The following is an 18784-nucleotide window of genomic DNA, read 5'->3' as shown; positions in this document are numbered from 1 at the left end:
CTCCCCATCATTATATACACACACACACACACACACACACAGAGCTGTGTAGTAGTGGCCTTGCCTTTCACACGACAGGCTTTAGTTTGTATCTGTCTTGTTTTGAAGGTTTTTACTGGTATGCAGCGGTGTGTTCATTGAAGGAGGTGGGACAGTTCATGGCTGGTTTTAGCCAGTATGTGCAAGCAGAAGCAATGGGAAGAACGAAGTAGAGAGAGAGAGAGAGAGAGAGAGAGAGAGAGAGAGAGATTTTGGATTTTAAATGTTTTTATTAAGAATTGTTTTGTTCTGACCGTGAAGAATTAATTACATTTGTTCATGACACTTTATACACAAGTTCTTGTTTAATTTTCAAGTTTCAACACGAGCTATTTATTCGCTGTTGTATATTAGAGATAAATCTCTCTCTCTCTCTCTCTCTCTCTCTCTCTCTCTCTCTCTCACACACACACACACACACACACACACACACACACACACACACACACACAGCTATAAAAGCAAATCAGACAAACAAAAATATTCCTTAACTTTATTAAACTCTGACATACATCAAATCCACCAACAAAACACTTCAAAAAATAGATCAAATAAATGTCCTACTTGTGTTATGTCTTTGCCTTCCATCACAGCCCACAGGTCACCAGTCACAGGTCTTAGGTCATAGCCCAAAGGTAGAATAGTGGAACAGTCACAATATTGAGCAAGTTTGTTAGAGTTGAATCTTAAGGAATCTTCAACAATTAAAAAAAATAAAAATGAGAGAGAGAGAGAGAGAGAGAGAGAGAGAGAGAGAGAGAGAGAGAGAGAGAGAGAGAGAGAGAGAGAGAGAGAGAGAGAGAGAGAGAGATTTCCATGGTATACTCAGATAGTTATTGAAAGTAATGGCATTAAGAGGAACTTTGAGAAGACTGACTTAGAGATGTCAAGGGAAGGGTGACTACTGCCCTGCCAGCCTTGATCCTTGTCCCCTTCCACACTGCAACATTGAGTGCCAGTGGACTCTTAGGGACCAGACACTCATCCTCAGAAGTTGCACGGACTACTACTGGGGGGTCCGTTCCTCTCACTCTCCTGACATACAGGCGAATACGTGGAACGGAACGCCAGAATCTGATGGAGATGAAGAGATTGACTGAGTTATAGTGTTTCATGGTGGAAAGTATAAACATGAAGGAGTATAAGCAATTATACTTGTTTCTCATCAGAGCATATGGAGGTTAGAAGTTCACTGAGTTTATCACCACAATTATTAAGTAACAATGATGCTTGAATTATGAAAGCATAACTATAATGCAGCTGTTTTTTAGTCAGAAAGTGTGAGGATTAGAAATTTATTGTGCTAGCATTTCAATGATAAGGTTAGGTAGTGTATACTAAAGTCATCAGCCAATGCAACTAACCATTGTATGATGAATCTTTTATTTATTTATTTTTTAAATATGTGAGGATTCTAAATTGATTGAGTTAGCACCTAAGTGATAAGATAGAATGACATATGGAAAGGTTATGAGGGAGTATAACTAATCATAATATGTCAGACTAAATCTTCTCTTGTAATGCCTCACCTGCCCAGTGCTGGCATCCACTTGGGCTTAGCAGTGTGGTGTTGTAGGTTGTTGTGTCCACTGCCTGCCTGCACCACATTGTTTACCACCACCACTGCCACCTGCTGCTCCTTAGCCACAGTCTTGAGTCTCACTGCCAACTGGTTTAGAATGGCAAGACCTACGGAGAGAGAGAGAGAGAGAGAGAGAGAGAGAGAGAGAGAGAGAGAGAGAGAGAGAGAGAGAGAGAGAGAGAGAGAGAGAGAGAGAGAGAGAGAGAGAGAGAGAGAGAGAGAGAGAGATGCATTCTTTGACTTACTCTGTTCCTTGCTCTATTCTATCATCATTGTTAGTCTGCATTCCTTACTTATTCCTTCTTGTTTTACTCCCTCCTGTATTCTTTCTTTTCTTCTGTTATTTAGCTTCAGTGTTGGTTTGGCCTCTCTACTCTATTCCTTGTTCTGTGTTATGGTTTATTGGTTTGTCTCCCTTACTCCTTTCCTTTGCTTTACTCTATATATATTTTATTTTCCTTCACTTATGTGTTTAATTGTTAGTTTCTCTCTACTTATTGAACATTTTATAAAGCAAGCAAGCCTTTTTATGTAATAAGAGCATTGACCAAGAGGAACAAAATAATACTGCCCACTGAGGTGCTAGTCCTTAGAGGAAATAAAGGGCCAGAAGGATTATCCATTGTCATAGGAATGTAAATACAGAAATAGGCTTTGAGTTCCACAGTCAGGCATAATTGATGGTTTCTTTCTCTTCTTCAAGAATATGACATTTCATATGCAAAGATATTAATTACCTAATAGTAAATATCTGAATATCTGTTGAAGTTAGAGTTACCTTGTTTGGAGTCTTCCTTGGTGATGAGAGGCAGCATTACAGAAGCCAAGGAATCAATAATCACGAGTTTAATCTTTGCTAGGTTAGAATCACCATCTTGAGCTCCTCCCTCATCCAATTGGCCATACCTCACAGGAATGAAAGGCTGTGTGGCGATTCTTAACGCGGCAAACACTTCCCATACATCTGATGCTCCGGTCACTTTGATGCGACTCAGAGCATCTTCCACTGCCTGTGAAAGACAAGCTCATGTTAGTTAGGTTGTTAATGTTATACTAGGTTGGCAGTCCTACACAGAGAGGCACAGGCAAAGCAGCATACATACACACACGTCATTCACACTTTGATCCCTGGTGACCTGTGGTGAAGTGTGTTTTGTGGACCACTCTACTATATAGCACTTATACCAGTGAACAAAAAACCATGAATAGGTAAACTAACCACATAGACCAAGGCAATGCAAAGGAGAGTATGCCTTCTTATTGTGGGGATAAAATCATTTCCAGTGAATCCTAATCTCCAGTAAGACTGTTTGAATGATTAGTATATCAGATGTCAGAGTCTCTGTCCTTAATTGGAAGCATGACCTAGTGCACAGGCCAAGGCAACGCAGAGAGGAAGGAGGGAAAACATGCCTTTAAATCGTGTGGAAGTGCCTCTACTAAGGGATTGACTCTGAGATGGTTGAGGCTGCCCACAGGATCAACATAGAGGACACTTAAGCCTTGCTCTAGTGCAGCGTGGAGAGCCAGCTGAAGGCAGAGAGTGGTCTTGCCCTCCCCGGAGCCTCCACACACCTCCACCACCTCTCCTGTTGTCAGGCCACCCTCCACCAACCTGTCCAGCCTGAAGCAAAGTAATGCCTATTTAAGCCTGAATTGCCAAGTGATTGTGGTGAAGGAAGAATCTTGATATTTGGTGTTTTGTTCTTAAATGTTGTAGGAATAATGAACAGAGTGAACAGCTGGCAATAATTGAATACATATCATGGGATGAACATTTGTGGAAAGATTTTGGCATCAGTTTAAAGTTTTTGTCCATAGATATTGAAATAAGTAAGAGGAGGAAGAATACAAAGGAAAGCCATTATGAGACCATGGATTCTTGGAGTTAAGGGAGTAGTAGTAGTTGTAGTAGTACAAAGGTAGAAAAGTGGTTACTTCCTCTTGAGTGTGTGATGTGGTGCCTCACATTTTACAGCCGGTGGAGAAGACTTTAGTGTTGTGAATCGCTTGATGCAGCAACTCCCTTCCTGACACTGCAAACACAGAGTGGTGGGCAATGGCCACTCGGCGGATGCTGCGGAGTTCCTGTAGCAAGGAACAATTAGGTTAGGTTCATTAGGTTTGGTTAAAAGCTACATGCATAGTACTGAGATTACAGTAATATTTTCATCTCATCTGAAGGTCAGGTTATGTTGGGTTTATACTCATTCAATTCTCTAATTTCACTGGATGCTTCAAAATAAAAAAATGAAAAATGCATATTTGGGTTAGAAATATTTATTGTTTGAAAATTATTAGGGTTTGATAATTAACTGAAGCCTACTGCCCATCCCGCCCCCACTATCCTATAGCTAACTGAAGCCTGCTGTCCCCCCCACACTGTTTCTGGCTGAAGCTTGCTGTCCCCTATCCCCTATAATTGAGTGAAGCTTGCCGCCTACCCAACCTGTAACTAAGTGAAGCTTGTCGCCCACCCTGTAACTGACAGAAGCTTCCCTGGCCAGGTCCTGACAGTCTCTGAGCATGAGGTCAGTGACGCCCCTGACGCCCTGGGCCTCCAGCCTGGCCACCACCTCGTCTGTCAGAGAGGGACAAGCCCATGCCGAGAGACGCATGTTGCTGTCCTTCCTGTCCGTAGATATTGAGACACACAATGATGCAGATGTTTGTTGGTGTCAGCCTGTCAGGTGTTCCTCAGGCAGTGTCTGTTCTCGTCCATACTGTTTTGGGCACTGTCCCCGAGAAACCGTCCCGCGCGCTCGCCTCGATTACAGTGCCCTGTTTTGAATTCTTCGGGCCAACACTTGCTCTTGTTAGTTGTTCCTGTTGTTGTAGTCATTAAGGCCACGATGACTCAATGATCCTTGTTCTTGCTCTGTTTGTGTTGATTTTAATTAGAGAATACTGTTTTGCTTGGCCAATCCGTGTGAGAGATTGACGCGTGTGCAGGAAAAGGTGTAAATAAACAGCAGCCCTCATAATGATATGTTACTGTAAGAGAAACACTGACGAGGCTACACCGAGCAAGGAAATAAAAAAAAAAAAAAAAATTTGTAATTTAATTCTTGTGTTACTTGATTTTCGTTCCATCATAGAGTAAGCACCAGGCAGGGCAAATAAACTTTAGCCTTTGGTCTCTGGGTCGCTGCGTCGCTATTCGCCAATCCAAACAATGAAGGTGCAAGGCGGTGGTGAGTGGTGACAGCGGCTCAGCTGGCTGCCGTGGGACATACTTCGCTACTCCTCTTCTGGCTAGATGGAAATTTCAGCGAGGTGAGGCTTGTGCTGTGCCTTGAGTGTGTTGCTGCATCAGTTATTAATTCCTTTCGCTGTACACTAAATAACTCCTTGAGTTACGTGCCTGTCAACAAACTGAAATTTTTCCTAGGGTCTGGATTTTCGCGCGGGTTAATGTTTTATTATCGGCCCTTGACAGTACTCAGTAGCACATGACAACTTTACAAGACATGGTAATATGGTATCCACTTTATTTCACGTTTATGAAGGGTGTTTTTGTACACGTGTAAGGCTACTATTGTACACGTGTAAAGCTACTTTTTTTTTTTTTTTTTTTTTTTTTTTTTTGGCCATCACCCTGTCTTGGGTATTAGGCCATTTATTTATTTTTTAACTTTTTATTTTTTTAATTTCTTTTAAAATAAAGCCTTTTTTAACGTATATACAGTTTTTTTAATGGCTTTATTTATTTATTTATTTATTTATTTATTTATTTTTTTTTATTTATTTATTTTTTTTTTAAATATCTTAACAGTAAGTGACTTCACATATTCTCATGCACGCTTCATTCACACAGGGATCCTATACCTATCACAAAACTATTGTCCTTTGTCAGGGCATGGGGGAGGGAGGGATAAATCACAATCACACAGGGTGGCTACGTAGTATCACTACGTATTGCATATATACATGAAGGGAAAACATTCACATTAGATCACGCAAAATTGGAAACATACACACTTTCATACTTTTATTTACATAAATATATAGAATAAATACATGGAATAAATAACATAATATATACACATAAATCACAACTCTCTGATTAAATTGGCCTCAGTCAGGTAAATCATCAATCTATCGACCACATCCGGGTGTTCATCACCCAGGAGGGTGGTTTGCGTTAGCGGGAGGCCGCGACCCCGGCAATACGCCGCCAAGGGCCGCCTCTCCTCACGATAACGCACACAGTGAAGCAGGATGTGCTCGACAGAGAGAGTGACATTACAGCTGGAACACTGTGGTGGGAAGGCGTTGGCTATGTAGGGGAGCATGTGGGTGGGGAGGGTGCAGCCCATCCTGAGGCGTGCGAGGACCACCTCCTCCCGCCTTGTGGGGCGATTGGAGGAGGCCCACTCGCCCAGGATAGGTTTGGTGGTGTGGAGGTGGAGGTTGTCCCAGTGACTCTGCCACAGGAGTTTTGCTGATGATTTAACAACTGAGAGACATGACTGCAGATCCCGACGGAGGTTCCACGCTCCCTCGAGCTCTGCAGCAGACCGAGCTAGCATGTCAGCCTGTTCATTCCCGCGTATATTGGAATGTCCAGGCACCCAAACCAGTGAGAAGGATTTATGACATGAATTCAGCTTATTAATGATGTTGCCCTGGATTTCATTTGTATCCGTGCGGCCGGACTCTATTGCCTGAAGGGCTGACATAGAGTCCGAAAAAATGACAATTGAATTATGAATTGAATTTAAAGCATAATCTATGGCTTTGTCAATAGCAAAAATTTCAGCAGAAAAAACCGATGTATGGGTAGGCAGCCGGAACCTGAGGGCACATTCACACGACCATACACTTGCGCCCACACATTCACCTGTCTTGGAGCCGTCTGTGTAGAGATGTAGGGATGGAGGGAGGCCAGCGACTAGGGCTCGGAAGTGGTGTTGGAGCTCCACCTCGGTAACCACAGCCTTCTTCCCCTGAAGCCAGTTGATGTTGAAGGTGGTGGTGGGAAGTTTCCATGGGGGAAGGGTGGGCAGCACGAGCTGGTCCGCATCGTCCAGTCTCACGCCCGTTTGCTGGCAGAGCGTGTGTAGTCTGACTGAGACTGGACGGCGGACCGCATTGTGGAGGTGGTGGTGCTGCCATATAATCTTGTTTGCTGTGTTACCGAGGGAGCTTTCCGAGCCGCTTTTATCCCATGAGATAAAAGGAGGGCGTCGCGACGTAGTTGTAGCGGTGGTGTATTGGCCTCAACCTCCATCCGCGCCACACGAGTGCAGCGCAGGGCTCCAAGACACATTCGCACACATTCATTCTGCAGTACATCCAATCTCCTCAGTGTTGGTTCCGACGCAGACCCATACACCAGTGAGCCATAGTCTAAATGAGAACGAATTAAGGACTTGTACACCATTAATAAAGATTTTCTGTCTGCTCCCCATGAAGTACCAGAAAGGTATTTGAGGACATTGATCTTTTACGACAACGAATGAGCAATTCATTAACATGAGTCTTCCAATTGAGTCTGCTATCAAAATGCAGACCCAAGAACTTGACTGAATTTTGAAACGGTATCGGTTGGCCTTGAAGAGTTATTTGCAAATCAGGTACGTTACGTCTAGTGAAAACAACACCGATACACTTAGCAACTGAAAACTTAAATCCCCATAATGAGGCCCAATGCTGGACGGAATCAAGAGCATCCTGAATCCGCCCGCTGAGAATTGTGCGTTAGGCGAGGAGTGCCATAACGCACAATCGTCGGCGTACAATGAGTATTTAAGATTCCTTGGGACGGGAGTTGTTGACAGAATATCATTAATCATTATACAAAATAAAATGGGACTAAGAACACTACCCTGCGGCACCCCGTTCTCCTGGACGAAAACGTCCGAGATTACGTTACCAGGAAGCTTGACAGAGAATGTTCTGTCCTGAAGAAAATTATAAACAAAAATGGGCAAGTTACCTCTGAAGCCATGAGCGTAGAGTTTCATGAGGATGCCGTGTCGCCATGTCATGTCGAAGGCTTTGTGGATGTCTAAAAACACCCCTATCATGAATTCTTTTTGGCAAAAGCCTCTGAAATGCAATGCTCCAGGTGTGTTAGGTGATCCATCGTGCTTCGGTACTTCCGAAAGCCCGACTGCTGATCACCTAACAGACCCTTCGCTTCTAAAACAAAAAGTAGCCTTCGCTTTACCATACGTTCCATGACCTTACATAAACAGCTCGTGAGCGCAATAGGACGAAACGCACTGGGGTCCGTAAGGCGTCCAGTCTTTTTGGGGATTGGGATTGTGTGAGCGAAGTGCCAAGACTGAGGGAAAGTGTAGGTGGTCCATATTCTATTGTAGAGCGTTAATAATTTTGAAAGGGAGTGGTGGCCGAGATTTTGTAACATGATATATGAAATATTGTCTGGACCAGGACTGGAGCCTTTACAGGATTTCAGGGCAAAGAGGAGTTCATCCAACGTAAACTCTGTGTTGTAGTCTGAGTTTACGCCTCCTGTGGCAAAGTTTGGGACAGTGAGTTCTGCAGCCTCCTTCCTTGGAAGGAAGGTAGGGTCATAGTAAGTTGTGCTGCTGGCCTGATGGAATTGGTGGGCTATGGCATTTGCTATTTCTGTTTTGTTATCAATTATAATATCATTTATTTTAAGGGTGGTGATAGGAATATATGGTTTTCTGTTATTTAAGATATTTATTGTTTGCCATACTTTGGAGAGAGGAGTGGTGCGGTTAATAGATGATATGAATTGTCTGAATGAGTCTTTCTTTGCATTACGGATGACTTTCCTTGCCTGAGCCCTTGCCTTTTTATAGGCTATGAAATTAGCTTGACTGGGCTGCTGGCTGAAGTACCTGTATCGTCTATTGCGCTCACGAAGTGCTTGTCGGCAATCCGTTGTCCACCATGAGACTCCATGCTTAGTGTAAACTGCAGAAGTCTTCGGAATACAAGCCTCAGCAGCGTGTAATATGGATTGTGTTGCGTTGCTGACCATCGTGTCAACGTCCTCGCCAGATATATCCACGTCGGCAACCCCACGGAAGGTTGCCCAGTCTGCTCTCTTGAAGTTAAACTTGGGAGGGCGGGGGGTGGGCGGGATGTCGCGTACATAAGAGATGCAGATGGGCAGATGGTCACTTCCGTGGAGTCGTCGATGACTTCCCAGGAGAAGTCAGGGAGTATACCTGGCGAGAGCAACGACAGATCAATGGCAGACGCGTTACCAGTCCGATCATCTACACGAGTCGCACTTCCATCGTTCAGAAGACAGAGGTTTGTCTGTAATAAAATGTTTACTATCTGCTCCCCACGTACACTTGACCTCTCACTTCCCCATTGTTGATGATGGGCGTTAAAGTCGCCAACAACTAGCCTGTTGCCCGGAAGCTGGCTAATAAGAGATGTAATGTCATCATCAACAATGGAGGTATTGGGAGGCAAGTAGAGGAACAGATAGCCAGATACGTGTCGTTGAATCTCACCCTGCACGCGACCGCTTCCAGAGGTGTATTCAACGTCACTTCTGTTTGTGTCAGTGTTTTGTGTATGTATATAGCAACGCCGTGTCCCTCATATCTTCTATACGGATGGTAGTGTTTTAGCACTGCAGGATCAGGCTGATCCTGTAGTCTCGTCTCTTGTAGACAAATAACGGACGGCCTGTGTATGTTCACTAAAAGTGACAAATATGGATCTTTATTCCGAATACTTCTGCAATTCCACTGTAACACCTTGAACATTATGGCTTAAGAGTTGTGGTGGCGGCCGTTTTCTTAGTCCTTTTGCGCTCAGAGGCGCTGCCGGGGGACCTCTCCCGGCCCTTACTAATGGTGACATCCATCGATTCATCAATTGTTAACTCCCCGGAGCTCGTCGAGAGGGAGCGAGCGTGTGAACTCCTTCTCGACGGCGCGGGAGCGGCGACGACATGAGAAGGGCGTTGACGTTCAAGCTTTGTTAAATTTAATTTATTAGACTTGTCTGTCTTCTCACCCTTACTGGGAGTACGAGAAATAGCAGACAGGTATGGAGCAGAGGAAGTTATAGGAGTAGAGGTTTTAGTAGTAGTAGTAGTAGATTTAGCAGATGATGAGGCAGAGGTTGAAGGGGAATCAGTGGTGGTAGATGGAGCAGGCAGCAGGTCGCTGAGGTCAGTCTGGATAGCAACAGTACACATCTTAGGTGGAGCCCTTACTGTTGAAGCGTAGGAGACGTTTGAAGCAGGCGCGGCCTGCGTCTGCTTCACTCGCATCCTTGCTTCATAGTAAGAGATCCTTCAGTAGCCTTAACCGTGCAGACCTCTTTCTCCACTTTCCACGCGGGACAATCGCGTGAAAAAGTGGAGTGAGCACCTTCACAATTACGGCACTTCTCTACCAAGGATGTGCACTGCTCCACAGAGTGGCCCTCTCCTGCGCATCTACCGCAGTAAGCGTGGGAAGACCGACAAGCGTTACCATGGTGACCATAAAGCTGGCACTTGAAACAACGGAGAGGATTCGGAATGTAGGGACGAACGGGAACCGACTCGTACCCTACATGAATCCTCTCTGGCAACTTAGCAGCACTGAAGGTGAGAATGACTGATGCTGTGCTCCTTCTTGTACCGTCAACCATTTTAGTAATTTTCCGAGCCTCAATGACATCCTGATCAGTCATGCAATCGACGATCTCGGTCGGTTCCATATCCACAAAATCGCGGTGGGAAGCGACTCCCCGACACGAGTTCATGGACACTGGAATCGAAGCCTCGATCTCGATGTCATGAATGAACCGGAGCTTCAACAATGATTTAACTTGATTTACGTTAAGTGTCTGAACAAGTAGATCACCACTAGCAAGTTTTTTCACATTAACGACATTTCCTATGTTACAGTCAATGACCTTCTTTATTATAAAAGAATTAACAGTAGACAGGCGGGTGTTCGTCTTGGAATGTAGAGTCACATACGTCGCTTTAGAGGGGTCAATAGACAGTCTGGCAGTCGGGGTCGTCGATCAGTGTCCTCCTCCCCTTACGGGGAGGGCAGGAAGGTCCGTCAGGCATGGAGGGTACACCCCTCCTGCAGGAGGAGCAGGACACAAGTGGGAGGTGGTCAGGAGGAGTTACCTAATGTCAGATTGTCCTGCCAAACCACTCTAAGGGGCCGGACGGTGTTAATTCACCCCAAAAGCACGCTCACTGAGGCGGATCCTCCGTAGGTGTGAGAGGAAAGACAATCTGACAACCGGGCAACAGACACCTTCTGTTGCCGCTAAGGAGAGGACAGTGAAAGGGCAAAGCTAAAAACACGGGACAATGGGAAACCTAACTTTATTTGACTAATACCTAAGCCTGATGGGCGTACAAAAAGTCCACACAGAGGTGGGTGAAGGACAGAGCGTAGGACACGTGTTTGTAGCACGGTGTCTAGGCCGAGTCTGAGAACAGCAACTCCTTACATATTCTTTTTTATTACCCCCCTTCCCCCCAACAAGCTTGTGGGCACGTGGGGAATCGGGGGTTTTGTGGGGGGGTAGCCAAAGAGGCGAGATATGGCGATCTAAAAAAAATGTAAGGACAAAAACCTAACCTAACCAGGGGGGCTGTGCCCCCCCAGATCCCCCCTACAACACTAACATAAACCTAACCTAATGTAACCTAACCTAACGGCCCTGCAACACTAACCTAACCTAACACCAAACCTAACGTAACCTAACCTAGCCGGGGTGGCTGTGCCCCCCGGACTCCGCCCCCCCTGCAACACTAACCTAACCCTAACATAAACCTAACCTACCGTATCCTTGCTTTGGGGCAGCTTCCCTCCCCCCCACACTGGTGCTCTTATAGCTTCACACAATATGCCCTACCTCTACCAATACCCCTCCTCACAATACCTTAACGGAAGGATGAAGGTCCTGGCTGGTCCTCTTCTCGATTGTACACTGACTTGCATTGCAGGAGCGATGATTTCCCAGTAATCAAATTCGCAACCTTGAGGAAAGGATTGGTGATGACAGGAAAGAAGGACATGTAAATATTGGTTGTTTATGTCATGTGTTTGTCTGCAGGGGAACACAGGCAGGACAGCGGAGGACCTGGACATGATGATGAGGTCTTGTAGTGAACCAGCATGGTGCTGGGGCCTGGCCAGACTGATGGATCCCATAATTACAGGTTGGTTTCATCAAAATATGCCAAATGGCTTCCAAATGTATGCTTATGTCCATTACCATAATTTCAAAAATTTTCCTAAAAGTTTTTAAGTCGTAAATGAAAAATGTGTAACCACAGATTTGTTCATTATATCTTGGAGAACCAAATTTTAAAAGGATAAGTTTGAAGGGAAAAGCATGAAAGACTAATTAGTTTTCCTTATTGGAAAATACTTTTTCAAAATTAGACAAGATTCTCAAGTTCTAAATGAAATTGTGTAGAGTAGGTTGGCTCTTCACCTCCAGTTGGATGATGCTTATGTCTACTCTTTTGCTTAAGTTAACTCAAGTGCAAAAGTTCCCTGTGAATTAGTGAACATTTGAGGCTATGGGTGGAATGAATTCTTGAGTGCCACTGTTTAGAAAATGAGAGAAGTGCTGTTAAACTTTGGTGACCTTCTTAATACTATCTCTTTTCAGTCAATAAAAGTATGCTGATTTTTTTTTTTTTTTTTTTTCCCAGAATGTAGGTGAAAACATCTATGTGTGTCACAGGCTAACGCATTGTGTGATAGTGTGAGTGATCTATTAAAAAACAATGAAAATAGTGAGAGGGAGAGCTGGCAGACCTTTCCATGTGAGGGTAACCAAACCAACTGATGCTTATTGGCTGAATCTTTGTCTCCAGTGCCCTCATTGGCTGCCTAGCACTTGATGGGATGGACAATACTTCCTTCTCAATACATCATGTATTGTATGATGGACAATACCTCCTTCCACTCAACACATCATGTATCGTATGATGTTCTGCAACATTAACTCTATCTAACATGTAAGTATTAACCTTGGAAGGGGAGGCTAAGGTTTTCTTCATGTTATCCAAACCTTTACTGAAAGACTGGGTATACTAGTAGACACCTCTGAAATTCCATGACCATTTGATAACTATTGTTAACAAAGTAGCAGGACGCGGTAACAACCTGTTCAAAGCTACCCTGTGCCTGCCATAACCCTTTGTCTCACCTGATATGACCAGATAAGGTGCTGGCATATATTTATCATATTTATTATTGCCACTTGTGGTTTTTGTCCATAAATAACCAACAAATGTTAGGTTAACTGAAGAGTATCAATTTATATCATAATCCTAGTTAATATTCACAGGCAGTACTTCTAAAAGTAATGGGGTTGTCAACCAGGGAAGAAAATGCACATGCACATCCTGTCAAAGCTCTAATGACCATTTCATCCCAACAGACATTCAATCAGCCCCAAGTTGTGGTCTCACATCACCACCTTCAATGCCCAACAAGAGCAAGGATGACTAGGGAAATGTGGAGCTGTTGTCTCAGGTGTCCAGTGCTGGGGGGAATTGTACAACAGTGCCACAGGTTTCCTGCCACAGATAAAACTGGTAGGTGCTCTCTCTCTCTCTCTCTCTCTCTCTCTCTCTCTCTCTCTCTCTCTCTCTCTCTCTCTCTCTCTCTCTCTATATATATATATATATATATATATATATATATATATATATATATATATATATATATATATATATATATCATATATATATCCTTTATTCCTTTAGTAACCAAAGAGTTTTTGTTTCAAAGTTCTTCACTTGCAATGTGGCCTAATAAATGGTTCAAGTCCAAGTTCAGTTCAACAAATTTATTCCAAAACAATACATACGTATATGAAGAAAAAGAACATTTGTGGAAAGTTCTGCAGAGATAAATCTCATTATGCAGACCTATGGACATTATACAGGATTCATTTCACTCAGTCCAAAATAGTGACGATAGATTCTTAAAACGCCCCAAAAAAGATAGCATTATAAATCTAAAAATTTGTAAACCCTAGAAATGTGAAAAAAGAAAGAAAATGCCATTTATTCGGGAAACAGTGTTGTACGCGTGATAAATCGACAATACATATAATTCTATTGTGTACATACATGACAAAGTATTTTGAGCATTACTGTAACGACTGAAGATGATAAAGATGCTTTTTCACTCTAAATTTGAAGCTATTGACTGACAAAATATTATATTCACATCTTATTGATAGAGGAAGTGTGTTCCAACTTCAGGACCAAGATGTATAATAGAATTTCAAAAAGAGGATAGTTCTAAAAGGAGGACAAACCATATTTATTATGATTGGCATGAGAATGTTCTTGAATAGAAAAAGTCAGCATTATTTTTTAGTGATTTGAAAATATTGAGTAGAGGGAAATTTATGAATATAGGTTAACTAGTAATTTTAAGTTGGAAAATATTTCTTCTGTTGACTCATTTCTGCTTGTAGAATGTCATTCTTAAAATAGATTTCTGGTTTTTTATTAATACATCTAGGAAAGATGGCCATGTACAACCCCAAATAGAAATACAATACATTAATCTAGAGTAACACAGTGTATAGTAAAGAGTTAACATTGATTTTACAGTTAATTTATCTCTTAACATGATGCAATATTCCAATGAGTTTTGATAAAGTTACAGATACATTAGCAATATGTTCCCTCCAATTTAGATGATCATCAACTGTAACTCCTAGAAATTTAGTAGTTTTAACTCGATTAACAATGTGATTACCTAGTTTTACTGGCGCTAAATCACGAACCAAAGATCTATTCTGAAATAGCATAACATGTGTCTTATCAGTATTTAATTTCAACTTATTAGCTTTAATCCAATTATTAACATTATTTAACTCCTGGGATAATTTTGAGTGAAGAACATGGAAGTCATAATCAGTGATTGTGAAACAAGTGTCATCAGCGTATATAGTAAAGTGAGCATCACAACTAAAATTAACAATATCATTAATGTAGATTATGAATAAAATTGGACCTAGTATTGAGCCTTGAGGTACACCTTGTTTAATGAATTTGTACTCAGAAAAAATATTACAAAAAAGTAATTGTTTGCTGTTAGATAAATAACTTTTCAAAAGATTCAAACATGGTCCCGTAACACCAATATTATTTAATTTGGCTTGTAAAATGTCATGGTTTAGTGTGTCAAAAGCTTTGGAAATATCAAGAAACATGCTTTTGGAAATATCAAGAAACATGCTTACAACAAAATACTTCCTGTCTAATTCAGTATATACCTTTGAAACAAAATTCAGAACCGCTGGCTTCTTGTTATTAGATTATTGTCCTTAACCCTTTCAGTGCTCCGGACCATGATCATGGCTTTGAGGGAAATGCCTCCTGTCCACGATCGTGGTCCCATATTTGACGAGTCACAAAATTAAACTGCGTGCCTCCTGGCTACTGCTAGTTGCCAGATGACATTCTCCCATCCTCCCTCGACTCATGGGATGTACTATCAGTTGCGTGGTAAGAAAAGTATAGTCACAATGGCATCCACACAGCACAGTAGAGTATCAGATGCCCCTTTTTTCACAATTACATATTATTATTTTACGACATCGCTCGTGGCTATTTGTGTATTTATTTACAGAAATAACAAGAGTAATGATCAAATCTTGTTGTTAGAGAGCAGATATGCCAGATATTATTCGTTTATTGGTAGTATATTGCGTATTTCGTATATTACCATATATGGGCATGCGTATTCTCGCTCATGATAGTATGTACATCAAGAAAACACACTGAAAACGTATTTTATATAATTTGTGTGGGCATAATGTATGCACAGGTGTGAAAAATCGTTACCCTAGCACATTCTGGAGCAGTTCTGAGCAACTGCAGTTCAAATCAGGCAGAAAATTCTGTGTAATTTAGTGAGAACACCTGCACAAGTTGTGGCAGAAAATAACCACATGCTACGATGGCAATACTCAACCGCACAACGTACCACCAGAAAGCCAACTTCCCATCTTTATTGCACCACTTTCCAGGGTGAATAGAGACCTAAATTTTTTACAGTAGACGCATAACACTATTATGCATGAGAAGATGGATTTTTTCCATTTTTGCAAACTTGATTTTTCAGCCGAATTTGCGTCTCAGACATGACCCAAAGACCTATTTGCGCCCTGAAAGGGTTAAGAGAAGCACAGAGTTGACGTGCAATGGCCTTTCAAAGATTTTACTAATAGATGGTAAGATGGATATTAGTGTATAGTTATCAATTACATTTTTGTCCCCAGACTTGTGAATAGGCAAGGCTTTTGCTCTTTTTAGTTTATCGGGAAAAACACCTGGACAGAAAGATAGATTTATAATATGTGTAAGTTGGGTCAAAATGCTACCCAGTATTTGTTTTAATAATAAAGTGGCACTAATTTCATCAAAGCCGGAAGAATTAGATTTTAAAGATTTCATAAACCCCTCAATTTCTGTTTATCACATAGGAAAAGATACATTGCAAAATTTGTTGTGGGTCTAAAATAATAAAGAAAATCAGCGACTTGATTATCATCGTTCATATAGAAAGAGTCCAGTATATTGATAAAGTGATCGTTAAAGGCATTAGCTGTATTAGAATCTGCAATATTGTCTAGGTTCATGGACACATTATTATAAGCTTGACCAGCTCTACCCAAAATTTTATTAATTATTTTCCATGTTTCTTTAGAATTACCGTGAATGGCTTTAAATTTGTTTATAATATTCGTTTTTAGCATTACGCAACAAGGTTGTTGGAAGGTTTCTATATTTTTTATATCTTTTTTTTTACAAGTCATGGACCATTTACTTGCAAACCTGGAAAGTCTGTGCTTTTCTTTAATGCTGTGAATTAGACCTGATGTTGAATATGTTCCACTAGATGTTTTTCGTTGTTGATATTTGAGAGGAAAATTAATTTGAAAGATTGCGCTATACATATTAAAGAAATAATCATAAGCAGTATTAGGACAGTCACATTCTTCTTAACTCAGCGGTGCCACGCTCTCCACAAAGCTACTCTTCCTCCTGGGACTGAAAACCCTCTTCAACACACATTGTGCTGGCTGTGTTGTGGTGACATGTACATGAAAACATGACACAATTGGAAAATTACCAGATATATCAGAATATATAATATAATTTCTAATGTTCTTAACGACTTGGTTAGACCAGATGTGATCTATAAGGGTAGCAGTGTTACCAGTGACTCTAGTGGGTTTAGTAATCATGGGAAATAAGGAAAATTTATACATCAAACTTAGAAAATCAATTTGGTAGGGAGTATTCCTATTAAGTAAATTAATATTCCAATTGCCAAAAATATAAACAGCAGTATATGTTTTGCAACTAATAAAATCAAGTAAATTATTCATTTTATCTATAAAGTCAGTTAGATTACTATTAGGAGGTTGATAAACCGAAGCTAAAAAAATACTTTTGCCACGATGAGGCTCTACACAAACACACTCCAGACAGGGATGACACTCACTCACGTCCTACAGCAGAGACGAGGTGTACGCCTCACTCACATACATGGCTACTCCACTGCTGTGTCTGTTGTGGTATTTACAGTGCATTGTGTACTTAGGAGTAGTATACAGCATAGCAACAGTATCATCAAGTCTGGTTTCAGAAAATCCAATAATGTCAAAGTCAGTGTTAAATGTAGCCAAAATTTTATCTTGAACACACTGTAGGTTTGATGCTATGTTAGTGATATTCATAGAGAAAACTGAGAAGGCACTTTAATCCTCAGGAATGTTATCGCACATGGTCAAATATTTAGATTGAGGAATACTGAAATTACCCAAATTACTGGGAAATAAGTCAACACTTGACTTGTCATATTTATCATATTGTACATTAAATGGATTAAAATTCAAGTTATTCAAGGTATCAATACTCATTACATTTGAGTTATAAAAGCTAAACTCATCTCTTAACTCATTATCTTCAAGAATATGGAAAGGAAAAAGAGCCATCAACTAGCAGTCGAACAACATGTAAATACATTACAGAAGCAGTTGCTTTATTGCAGTCTTACTTTTTTTTTTTTTTCCTTTGTTACTAGTGTGGGTGTTGTCAGACACATTCCTTTTGGCATGGTTGGCTTAGCTGGTATCATGGCTGCTCCACACTTGCAGTTGCCCCCTCCTCCAGACGGTGATCCACATGAGTAGAACTGCCGCACTGCACCTTATTCCCCGACTGTGCTTCTGGTGTGTTCCTCACTGCTTCATTCTGGTCCTCAGGAGCACCAGCCAGTTGAACCACACTACTTCCAACAACGCTTGCTGCACTCTTGTTATCAGGGGTAGTGGCCAACTGATTTCTTTCTTTCACAATTAACTTGTGCCAGAAGTACGCTATTTTGCCTTCTTTAGCTTTGCGTAGTAGTGGAATCTGTTCCTTGACAAGCTCCTGTGAAGCTAGGTACAGATCCTTCCTTGCATTTCTTGTAACCACTTGGATTTGGGTGGTTTTGAATGAAACAACTACTGTATTAGCCACATAATATAGTTTTAGGCTTTCTGATTAAAACAATCCATTCAGAAATGGTAATTTTATTTTGAAGTTTGGTCATAATCATACAAATGGATGCAAAACGACCCAAAATACTGAAAAAAAAATTATTCAGCTTGGATATTTAGTCCTTTATCAGCCATTTCCAGTGTTCTGCTTCAATCCCAAAAATACAGTAATATTAAGTCTCTCTCTCTCTCTCTCTCTCTCTCTCTCTCTCTCTCTCTCTCTCTCTCTCTCTCTCTCTCTCTCTCTCTCTCTCTCTCTCCGTGATGAAGACCTGCCACAATTCTTTTCAGAGAAATGTTAACCAGAAAGGTCTGTGACTGAACCATTGTGCCAGATGATTCCCACAGCATCAACCTCGTAACATCATCTGTCATGACACAGAGTTCTACAGGCGACTTGGCATTGCGCAACGCAACAATTTTACCCGTGAAATGAGTGGGGAAGAAATGCTGCTCAGACAAGCTCCAATACCTCATCCTTAACTGGCGGCCTTGGTGGAGGTGGAGGATGTGACCTAAGCACAGCTTTGTTTGGTTGCACCAGCCACACACACTCTACCACACCTTGACTCCTCCTGGGGAGTTTATTTATGAAGACCATTGTAATTATATGTAATTCATGTGTAATTATATGTAATTCATGAAAAA

The 18784-nt window shown here is 41.6% G+C and overlaps 1 protein-coding gene and 1 long non-coding RNA gene across 9 annotated transcripts in view; one reads left to right on the top strand and one right to left on the bottom strand.

The window, feature by feature from the left end:
- The window catches only part of LOC123511442, a 24345-nt gene extending 5561 nt beyond the window's left edge, over positions 1-18784 (top strand). For 2 of the 8 annotated variants that reach the window (XR_006676799.1, XR_006676798.1), the window contains exons 2-5: positions 11660-11765; positions 12432-12575; positions 13001-13157; positions 17677-18391. This is a non-coding gene — a long non-coding RNA (uncharacterized LOC123511442). Of the gene's footprint in view, positions 1-4665; positions 4898-11659; positions 11766-12431; positions 12576-13000; positions 13158-14921; positions 15090-17676; positions 18392-18427 lie in introns of those variants that run through there. The other 6 variants (XR_006676802.1, XR_006676804.1, XR_006676801.1 and 3 more) reach the window with 6 other exon arrangements.
- Positions 519-5170, bottom strand: LOC123511440 (DNA repair protein RAD51 homolog 4-like). The gene is made up of 6 exons (XM_045267320.1): positions 4099-5170; positions 3591-3709; positions 3035-3245; positions 2400-2631; positions 1569-1728; positions 519-1113 (listed from the first exon to the last, which is right to left on the bottom strand). The coding sequence occupies exons 1-6, from the start codon at positions 4237-4239 to the stop codon at positions 891-893; spliced, it is 1086 nt and encodes a 361-aa protein (XP_045123255.1). The 5' UTR covers positions 4240-5170; the 3' UTR covers positions 519-890.

Source organism: Portunus trituberculatus, chromosome 31, assembly GCF_017591435.1.
Source record: "Portunus trituberculatus isolate SZX2019 chromosome 31, ASM1759143v1, whole genome shotgun sequence".
NCBI classification, from domain to species: Eukaryota; Metazoa; Arthropoda; class Malacostraca; order Decapoda; family Portunidae; genus Portunus; species Portunus trituberculatus.
This window is presented reverse-complemented; position numbering and strand designations above follow the sequence as displayed.